Source organism: Jaculus jaculus, chromosome 11, assembly GCF_020740685.1.
Source record: "Jaculus jaculus isolate mJacJac1 chromosome 11, mJacJac1.mat.Y.cur, whole genome shotgun sequence".
Taxonomy (NCBI): domain Eukaryota; kingdom Metazoa; phylum Chordata; class Mammalia; order Rodentia; family Dipodidae; genus Jaculus; species Jaculus jaculus.
Window position 1 is genome coordinate 110,964,709 of NC_059112.1, and position 9,772 is coordinate 110,974,480.

Here is a 9,772-nt window from a genome sequence, read left to right on the forward strand (position 1 = left end):
CAACGGTTGGCGCCGAGTTCTCGCAGCCTCCGGGAGACGCAATTGGATTGGTTCACGGAGCGACCAATAGGAGGCGCGCACCAGGCGCGGAGCCAATGAGCGTGCCGGGGGCGGAGCTGGCGCCAGGGCGGGCGGCTGTGAGGAGCGGCCGGTGGCGGAGGCGGTGGCCGGTGGCGGAGGCGACGGCGGTCGGCGGGCTGCCATGGCGTCGGCCGAGGCCGGCGGCGACGATGCCCGTTGCGTGCTGCTGAACGCCGAGCGGGCCCAGGCGCTGCTGGCCGACGTGGACACGCTGCTGTTCGACTGCGACGGCGTGCTGTGGCGCGGCGAGACGGCCGTGCCCGGTGCGCCCGAGGCCCTGCGGGCGCTGCGAGCCCACGGCAAGCGCCTGGGCTTCATCACCAACAACAGCAGCAAGACGCGCGCGGCCTACGCCGAGAAGCTGCGGCGTCTGGGCTTCGGAGGTCCGGCGGGCCCCGGCGCGGGCCTCGAGGTCTTCGGCACGGCCTACTGTACGGCGCTCTACCTGCGCCGCCGCTTAGCCGACGTGCCGGCCCCCAAGGCCTACGTGTTGGGCAGCCCGGCCCTGGCCGCCGAGCTGGAGGCCGTCGGCATCGCCAGCGTGGGCGTGGGGCCCGAGCCGCTGCGGGGCGAAGGTCCGGGCGACTGGCTGAGCGCGCCCCTCGAGCCCGACGTGCGTGCCGTGGTGGTGGGCTTCGACCCGCACTTCAGCTACATGAAGCTCACCAAGGCCGTGCGCTACCTGCAGCAGCCCGGCTGCCTGCTCGTGGGCACCAACATGGACAACCGGCTCCCGCTGGAGGGCGGCCACTTCATTGCGGGTGCGTGCGCCCCGGGGCGGGAGGCTGGAGGGCGGGCCCCGACTCTTCCTTGCCCTCTGACCCCGGCGCTCCCTTCCTCCCTCGCCCTCCCCGCCCCCGTCCGTCCGTCCGTTCCCCCCTCCCCCCCGCAGGTACCGGCTGTCTGGTGCGAGCCGTGGAGATGGCAGCCCAACGCCAGGCCGACATCATCGGGAAGCCCAGCCGCTTCATCTTCGACTGCGTGTCCCAGGAGTACGGTATCAACCCGGAGCGCACCGTCATGGTGGGCGACCGCCTGGACACAGACATCCTCCTGGGTGCTACCTGTGGTCTGAAGACCATCCTGACCCTCACCGGAGTCTCCACTCTGGCGGATGTGAAGAATAATCAGGAAAGTGACTGTATGTCCAAGAAGAAAATGGTCCCTGACTTCTATGTTGACAGTATAGCCGATCTCTTGCCTGCCCTTCAAGGTTAAAGATCTAGTGTCTTTAATCTCTGGAATAAAGGAAAGAAAGAAAATCAGTTACCCAAATTAATAGATGGGGCTTAGGCATGGCTCAGATAGGTGGGTGCAGATTATAATTGGAGTTTAGCAAAAGCAGTAGTTGTAAGTAAACATGGGGGGGGTTGTTTACAGATGCTTATATTTTGTGATGCACTTTTAAGCTTGGAGGGCATTATGGCCTAGGTCCCTGGTTTGTGTGTGTTGGCAAGGGCAGACATAGCATCTTCCTGGATCTGGGTACTTCAGGCCCTGCTGAGGAGGTTGAGGGGCATTTAGGGGTGTGTAACTGCTTTTTACTGAAAAGCTTATTCAGGGATAAAGCCCCTTGAGGGGCAGAAGAGAAAGGGCTGAGGCTGTCGTTAGACACACAGACCGACCTGGGACCCCACATTGTGGTTGTGCGGGAGAGGAGCTTGGTGGTGTCACCCTGTCGTTGGGTATGGGTGCTGCCCTTGCCACCCTTCCCTGCTTCCTTGATGTCACAATTGTCTGTTCCCTTCCAGATGCCCAAGGTACAGTTCCTCATACACAGCTGCCCAGTCTGTAAACTCAGTATAGTTAAACTTTGGTTATCTCATGTGGTGACTTATTGGGTATATGGTCAGCTAAGCATCCAGATGGGTGTGGATGAACTCTGGGCTGCTGTGCAAGGAGCTCAGAGCAGTGTTAGTAGAGAAAGCAACTTTGTCAAGAAGTAGAACTGAATGTTAAGTGTACAGAATTAATAGCTGTGCTCTGTCTCATAGGGACAGTCCCACTGAAGTCTCCATGCCCGACAGTGAGCAGCACAGCCAAAGGCACGTGCCAGCCAAGGACTGTCTGGTGCCCAGGGCGCCGTCTGCATGGGAAAGAGGTTTCCTGAGAATAGGAAGTTTATTACAAAGCATACAGTCTCTTCCTGGCCTCCCTTCCCTGGGTCAGGGTGGGGTTGGAGGTCATGGGTCACCTATCTTGGCCCTGGCTTCCCTTGTGGGTGGCCAGCAGAAAGACCCACAAGCCAGTTTAGTTCTCTGCAACCTCTGGCCTTCTCCACTGCTCCCTGGGTCTAATGACCTTTAGCAGCTGCTGAGCAGGCCAGGCAGCACTCTAGAGCAGAGCCTGGAAGCTGTTCTTGGCTCACTCCGTCCTGGTGCTTTGCCTTGCACTCACATGGTAGTTCTCCCATGGTCACAGCACTCCTTAGCTATTCACCAAGTTCTCAAGAGCAATAAAGAATGCCCCTCGCCTGCAGCTGCTCCAGGGCCAGGGGTGCCTGGGGTCTGGATGATGCCATAAGGCAACATGAGGGCAGCCACACCTGTGTGGCTGGTGGTGCTGATAATGACTCTTGGAGGTCAGCCCAAAGTGGACCTGGATATTGAACAGGCCTGTCGGGGAGGTGTCACCCACACCAGAAGCATACAGAGCCAGTACAGCATCTAGTCTTACTTCCTTCTTCTGGATGGTGGCCTGGGAGCCTGTGTGTCCCATTTCCTGCCTGTTGCACTGTATGAACCAAAATGCACATTAAACTCTGAAAACCACATCGACTGGGTCTGCCTTCCTCTCACTTTGTAACAGCCCTGGGGCAGTAGCTCTCTAGCTGTGGGTAGGAGTGAGGCAAGAGAACTTAAAGCCAGGCTAGAAATCAATTCCAGAACCTTCCCAGTTGGCATGCTGACCACTGCAGCCCCACCCTTTGAGGAACATGTCCTGAAGAACAAGGAAGTAAAGAGCACAAAACCAGAGGATGGCCTCCCTGTGAAGCATGCATGGATATGTCACTTGGCTAGCCAGGCCAGGGACCAAGGCCAAGAAAAAACTGAATTAAGGGCTAGAGGTGGCTCAATGGTTGAGGTGCTTGTTTACAGTCTTACTACAGGGTTGGATTCCCCAGTACCCATGCAAAGCCAGGTGAACAAAGTAGTGTGTACATCTGGAGTTTGTCTGGTGGCAAGAGGTCCGGGCACATCCATTCTCTCTGCTTTCAAGTAAGATTTATACAATGTCGAGTTAGAAACCATGCTAGTGGAGCATAGACTGCCCTAACTACCTTCTATATACTTTAAAGTTTGACAGGGAAAGAGAATGGACACACCAGGGCCTCCAGCCCCTGTAAACGAACTCTAGACACGTGCGCCCCCTTGTGCATCTGGCTAACGTGGGTCCTTTGGCTTTGCAGGCAAACGCCTTAACTGCTAAGCCATCCCTTCAGCCCCTAACCATCCTCGTATACAATAGACTGTCCACGGTGGGCATGTGCTCTGTAGGATACAGCTCCACCTGGTGTCGATGAGGCCTGGAAAGTGCCTATGAATATGAGCAGGGAAGCAAAGAAGTCAGGTACAGCCCATACCAGTAGTTCTTTAAACAGGCTTTTATTAATGGCTCCCTGTGCCAAGTTTGCTGAGTCCGGAGGTAACATTCTTTAAAAAACAACAATCTGCCCCAACTAGGCAAGATCATCTGATGGGTTGTCCCCCAGCCAGCCTGCGGACTGGCCTCCCACCGCCTCTTCATTCTCCCTCTCACCCAGACCCCATGCTTTCCTTTTTGCACAAACCCAAGTTTCCAGAGCCACACCTGGTGACTAACAATTACGGTGGGGGAGGGGGCTGTCCTGGCTCTGACTTGGATATCAGATACTGGCTAGGAAGCCAGCAGTGGGGTCCAGAGGGGAGGGTAGTTGTTTGGCTCATCACAGGGCCTGAGGTTTCTCTGGCTGACTCAAAGGGCAGACAATGAGCACACTGTCTAGCAGGGTCTGCAGCATGGAGCAAGGACACAGCCACACCGAGAGCCCCAGGCCCTGGCCTGCTGAGGTGAGTACCTCTACTGCCCCAGGGTAAGAACACGGATGCTATGGGACTAGGACAGGAGTACCAAGAGCCACCGTGCCTCAACCCCTTCCTTCGAGTGCCTGTCCCCAGTGGCCCAGCTGACAGTAATGTGCCCCCAGGTGAAGACCGAAACCTGTCCCAGGGGCTGGAGAGCTGCAGGCCTGCTGCTGCTGCTGGCATTGGTCACTGCAGGGGCTGTGGCTGGAGGGGTGCTGGGCTTTGCACACAGCCCTCCCAAGGTGAGCCGCCCAGGCCTAGGGACATGGAGAGGCCAGCCTTAGAGGTCTACACACAGGCCAAAGAATGCGGGGGGGGGGGGGAGCCCCACTTAGATGATGAGTAAATGCCGAAGCCAACCCTCTTCCCCCTGCCCCCCAGCCATGGTTACAGATGCTCCGACTGACGGTCCCAAGCCCCCGGCTTCCCTGGCCCAACCAAACCACCCTGGTAGACATGTCCCAGAACATGGTGACCATCATGGTGACTCCACTGCAGAGCAATCACAGCTGGGCCGTGCTATTTGATGGCCAGAGTGTGAGTGGACCGAGATGGGGGCAAAGGGTAGGTGTCAGGGAGAGCTCTGCCCTGCCTCACCCACCTGCCTCCCCAGGGCTGCATCTGTTACCGTCCCGCAGAGCACAAGGCCTGCTTTCTCCAACTGATGGAGGCCCAAGATTGGGAGACCCTGCGGCTGCTGGTGAACACTTCCAGGGTGAGCAGCCTTGCCTGGCTTGGTCCCTCAGGCCGGGTCCAGACAAAAGATCCTGTGTGCAGCCCAGCAGGGCCCAGCCAAGGCTCTGGTTTCAGGGGACAGAAAGCTCTATCTTCCCCAGCTGAGGTTGCTGACAAGAGCAGATGAAGAGGAGGTCAGGTGGGGGTGGGATGAAAGTGCCTACCCAGCCAGAAATGGGAGCGCACAACTCAGTGGCCTACCAGAGCCTTTCCACAGGCCCAAGGGTCCCACATACTTGGCCACGACACCCACCATGCCCAGGAGCTGCTGGCAGTGCTTGGGGGCCATGCTGTGGATCCTGCCCAGGTGGGGGCTTCAGTGCAGCGCCTTTGTGCAAAGACTCCCATTTACTGGGCCCGGCGAGCAGAGGGTGAGTGTGGAGAAGCCTGTGACTCCTGCAGGATAGTCCTAGGAAGCTGGGTGGGAGTCCTTTGTGATTCACAAATTCTATTCCCCCAGGACCCCAGAGGCAACGGCTGATCTATCTCTGCATCGACATCTGTTTCCCAAGTAATATCTGCGTATCCGTCTGCTTTTATTACCTCCCAGACTAAGTTCCCTGTCTGGTCCTTTATCCCTCAGGCCAGCCTTGTTTCTACAGGTCAATGGGCTGGCCAGATCACTCAGCACCATGGAGGGCAACTATTTGCAGAAACTAATAAACCCCTCCACCTGGCCGTGGTCATGGTCTCTGGGGGCCTTGGGACCTGAAATGGGGTACAAGGGGAGCATGACTTGCATGTGTGCTCAGATTCCCTCAGCAGCTGCAAGCCTCGTAGGTCCAGTGTCTCCAAAGAAAGAACAGCCTCTCCCAGCCCAGGCACACATAGCCTGGCTCCGTGGGTCTCCTAACAAGCAGCTGGGCATTGAGAGAACCAGGGTGGAGCAGCATGACAGGCCTCTGCTGGCCAAGAGGGGTCCAGGGTAGCCTGGTTGGGTCCAGCTGGCATGGTGGGCAGAGGGTGACCTGACGGTCTAACTAGGCCAGGGTGCTGGGTAGAGATGTCTACTTAAAGCCATTGTGCCAGGTAGTCCTGACTGCCCAAGAGCTGCTTGCAGTCCCATGGGGCAGAGGCTAGCCCAGCACACTGTCGTTGAAGGCCAAGCAGACAACAGCTTTCTGGTGGCCACCATACTCTCTCTTGATCTCTCCAGTTTCCACACACCAGAGCCGAGCCAGGTTGTCAGAGGAAGCTGTGGGAAAGGATGAGGCAACAGCTCAGGGCCAGGTGGGCCCAAAGCAGAGGAGAAGCAGTGACTATGAGTGATCCCTCGAGAGGCCCAGGCAGGGTGGGGGAGGCAGGAGAGCAGGGATCACCTGTGACGATGTACTGGGAGTCCCCGGAGAAGGCACAGCCCCACATCCAGCCACGGGATGACTCTCCGGGGTTGCTACTTTTGATGCTGAGCTCTGTCATCAGGGAGAAGTTGGACGTCCTCCAAATCTTGCATGTCTGATCAGCTGAACAGGTGGCAAGGAGCCTGGGAGTGGGCATGGGGCGTCGTACAGCAGCTATTCATGCTTCATTCACCCTTACCACATACCAGGTAGCACCTCCAATTCCATCAGGTCCCTTCACAGGCCACTGAGCCCTACACTCACGTGGAATCTGGGCTGAAGCGGCACTGTAGGGCATAGCGTGTGTGGGCTGGGATCTTGGTCTTGGGGATAAGCTGGGTCACCTCATCACCAACGCCCCCAGTCAGGTTCCAGACATAGCAGTTGCCCTACAGGAGAGAAGAGCAAAGCCTCAGTCGGGTGTGGTTGGCGTGCCTTTAATCCCAGCACTCAGGAGGGGAGGCTGAGGTAGGAGGATCTCCATGAATTTGAGGCCAGCCGGAGAGTACATAGTGAATTCCATGTCAGCCTGGGATGGACTGAGACCTTACCTCAAAAAAACAAAAACGAACCTAAAGCCTCAGGGAAGGATATGGTTCCACCAAGGTCAACAGGCATGCACCTTGGGTTAGGCCTATAAGGAAGCCCTTATGAGGCCTGGTCCCAACAAAGGGTATGTCCAGCCAGCCAGCCAATGGCAGAAGTCCTGGATGAACTCTCATACACCTTCCAGGAGGCTGCTGCTGGCCAGAAAGGCAGATGTGCAGAAGGGGGAGAGGGCACCAAGACAGAATACGTGGCAAGCCAGGGCTGGGAGGAAGGAAGGCTAGTATGTAGGACAAGTGATGTGCTAGGATTTAAGAGAAGGGAGAGAATAAGGCTAGAGAAGAGAGCAAGGTCCAAACTGAAGCTTCCTGCAGTCTGTGAACAGAAGCTAGGACATCTTGGGATATCCTCAGGGAACACTGTAATCTGACCAGTAAGGTTGAAGGTGGTGTCCATGGCTGACGGAGAATGGATCAGGGGACCTAGGGAGGCCAGAGAGGAGAGGGGAGGCCCCACTGAGGCTGTGAACGTCGGGGGAGGTGAGGGTGATGGAATAGAAGGTGACAGGAGGAGGAAGAGGTCACCCTGAGAAGTACTGGTTGAAATACCTGGCCTGCACAGTGGGTAATGGAAGACAGTGAGTGAGGTAGACACAGGAGTGGTACCCAGGTTACTGACTTTGGGAACAGGGTGGATACTGAGGAGAATGGCCTGAGAGACTTTTGCAGGTTACATGGGTAATCCGCCCATCCGTGGTTGGTAAGGGGCCTCTACCCCCATCCCCAGCACTCACAGTGCTATTGACAGCCGCCATGTAACTTGCATCAGGGTCGATGTGGGCCGATGTGATAGAGACCTCAGGCTCAGGGATCAGCTGTTCATTGTGGTCTGTCTTCAGATCCCAGATGTGGATAGCACCACTCTGGTCACCCACAATGAGCTCTGCCTGCAATACAGAGGAGGGGAGATGTGGTGACACCCTTGCCCTCTGAGGACCCCCTCATACCTGGCCTCACAAATGCTCCTCACCTGGTTAGGGTGCAGGCACACACAGTTAATGGGTGCGTTCACCTGGAAGATGCGCTGACACTGTAAGTTCCGGGACCTGAGGGAAGAGGTCACACGTCGTCTTTAGTGTATGCTGTTGGTGTCCCACCAGAAGCCTCTCCACCCTGGGCAATCTACCCTCTTCCCTTGGCTCATGAGGGTTGTCTCTGCCTCACTGGAAATGTGTGGGGAAGTTTGGCTCCCCACCCAACCCCGGATGGCAGTGTGAAGCCAGTGACTGGAAGAACAGAAGGCTGGCCACTAGCCTTAAAGCAGGCTAATTCTTTGAGGAAAGTCACTCTGTTTTCCTTCTTCCCTCAATAAATCTCCCACACAGGGCCCCATTTTCAGTCTCTGGGGAACATATGCCTGAAGATAGTCCCTGGCTTGCCCAGCACCCAACACCTGAGGTCCCAGATGCGGGCTGTGCAGTCCTCCCCGCCTGTGTACATCCAACGGCCATCTTCATGAAAGCCCACGGATGCAATGTTCTTATTGACTCCGTCGTAGCTGATGATGGGGTTGGGATTGTTAGAGTTGAGATCATACATACGGATATGTTGGTAACCTAGGTGGACAGAGGCTGAACTGAACCACAGGTGCACAGGCTGACCTGCCAGCGGTTGGAAGTCAAGAATCACAATTACCTGCAGCGGCAATCATGCTACGGTCTGGCGTGATCTCCAGTGCATTCACCTGCTGTGTGTGTTAAGGATGATGGGACAGAAGCCCCTGGGCCCACAAGCCCTTGAAACCCCATCGTCACTTGGCCTGAGCTCTCTCCCAAGTGCCTTGGTCCTTACCCAGGTTCCTGCCCATCACCACCCTGCCCACCTCCGACGTGGAGGATACGGAATCCTGGTGCTGCACGGTGCGTGTGCAGATTCCACTGTGGGCCTGCCAGAAGCGCACAGTGTGGTCATAGCCTGCGGTTGCCAATATCACGGGGTCACTGCCCACTGTGCCTGGGGAGGTGTTCATGGTGTGACTGCTGGGAAGAATGAGGCCAGGACAGAGCCAAGAGCTGACACACAAGAGTCAAAAGTCAGAGCATGTAAGTATGAAGGAGAGAGAGAGAGAGATGTATATCATCTGCATAGTGCTCAGACATGAGTACTGGCCTGAAGAGATGGCTTAGTGGTTAAGGCATTTGCCTGAGAAGCCAAAGAACCCAGGTTCGATTCCCCAGGACCCACGTAAGCCTGATGCACAAGGTGGCACAAGCATCTGGAGTTCATTTAGGAAGCTGGAGGCCCTGGCACGCCTGTTCTCTCTCTCCATTAATTATTTTTTTAAGTTTCCCTTTAAAAGAAATGAGTGTTATCATTCCCACCTTAAAGATGGGGAAAATGGCTGGGCGTGGTGGCGCACGCCTTTAATCCCAGCACTCGGGAGGCAGAGGTGGGAGGATCTCCGTGAGTTCAAGGACCCCCTGAGACTACACAGTGCATTCCAGGTCAGCCTGGACTAGAGTGAGACCCTACCTCGAAAAACTTTAAAAAAAAAAAAAAAAAAAAGGAAGAACAAGGGGAAAATGTGCTGGCAGCGACAAGGCCCTGCTCTGAAGCTCCTCCAAGGCGTGCTCCTTCCAACCTCCAGCTACACGGGAGGGGACGCCACCTCGCCCGCAGTCAGTCTCAACCCGCGACGTCTGCCGCAGGAGCAAGTCGCGCATGCGCACGCGGCTGGCCGACGCGAGGGGGGGGGAGCTGACCGATGCGGCTGCGCATGCGTAGCTACCGGCAGCAGGATCTGATGGGTGGGGGCGCTGTCAGGCAGGACCCCCCCCTCCCCTGGCCCGAGCTCCCCTGTGCTCCGCCTACCGTGCCGGCTCTGTCCTGCTGGCACGCCTGCCTCGGCTGCGCCCTCCTAGCCACCCAGCCACAGGGTCCCGGCCCTCGTAGCGCGGCCGCCGTACCTTCCACGCACTCTGCACTCGGCCTGGGCCCAGGACGGCGA

General features: G+C 57.0%; 3 protein-coding genes across 4 annotated transcripts; 2 read left to right on the top strand and 1 right to left on the bottom strand.

Moving 5' to 3' along the window:
* The first annotated feature begins 202 nt into the window (after positions 1-202).
* Positions 203-2,854, top strand: LOC101603557 (phosphoglycolate phosphatase). The gene is made up of 2 exons (XM_004652189.2): positions 203-842; positions 974-2,854. The coding sequence occupies exons 1-2, from the start codon at positions 203-205 to the stop codon at positions 1,297-1,299; spliced, it is 966 nt and encodes a 321-aa protein (XP_004652246.1). The 3' UTR covers positions 1,300-2,854.
* An 816-nt stretch (positions 2,855-3,670) lies between these two features.
* Positions 3,671-9,772, bottom strand: Mlst8 (MTOR associated protein, LST8 homolog). 2 transcript variants are annotated; one of them, XM_004652187.2, is made up of 9 exons: positions 9,732-9,772; positions 8,666-8,837; positions 8,461-8,512; positions 8,219-8,381; positions 7,796-7,871; positions 7,560-7,712; positions 6,485-6,609; positions 6,200-6,363; positions 3,671-6,075 (listed from the first exon to the last, which is right to left on the bottom strand). In XM_004652187.2, the coding sequence occupies exons 2-9, from the start codon at positions 8,792-8,794 to the stop codon at positions 5,957-5,959; spliced, it is 981 nt and encodes a 326-aa protein (XP_004652244.2). In that variant the 5' UTR covers positions 8,795-8,837; positions 9,732-9,772; the 3' UTR covers positions 3,671-5,956. The 2 variants fall into 2 exon arrangements, with proteins under 2 accessions (XP_004652244.2, XP_044986000.1); XM_045130065.1 differs by having other exon boundaries at positions 9,637-9,763.
* Positions 4,080-5,562, top strand: Bricd5 (BRICHOS domain containing 5). Its single transcript, XM_004651991.2, has 6 exons — positions 4,080-4,130; positions 4,268-4,387; positions 4,527-4,682; positions 4,759-4,860; positions 5,098-5,251; positions 5,341-5,562. Exons 1-6 carry the CDS (start codon positions 4,080-4,082, stop codon positions 5,433-5,435), a joined length of 678 nt encoding a protein of 225 aa, XP_004652048.1. The 3' UTR covers positions 5,436-5,562.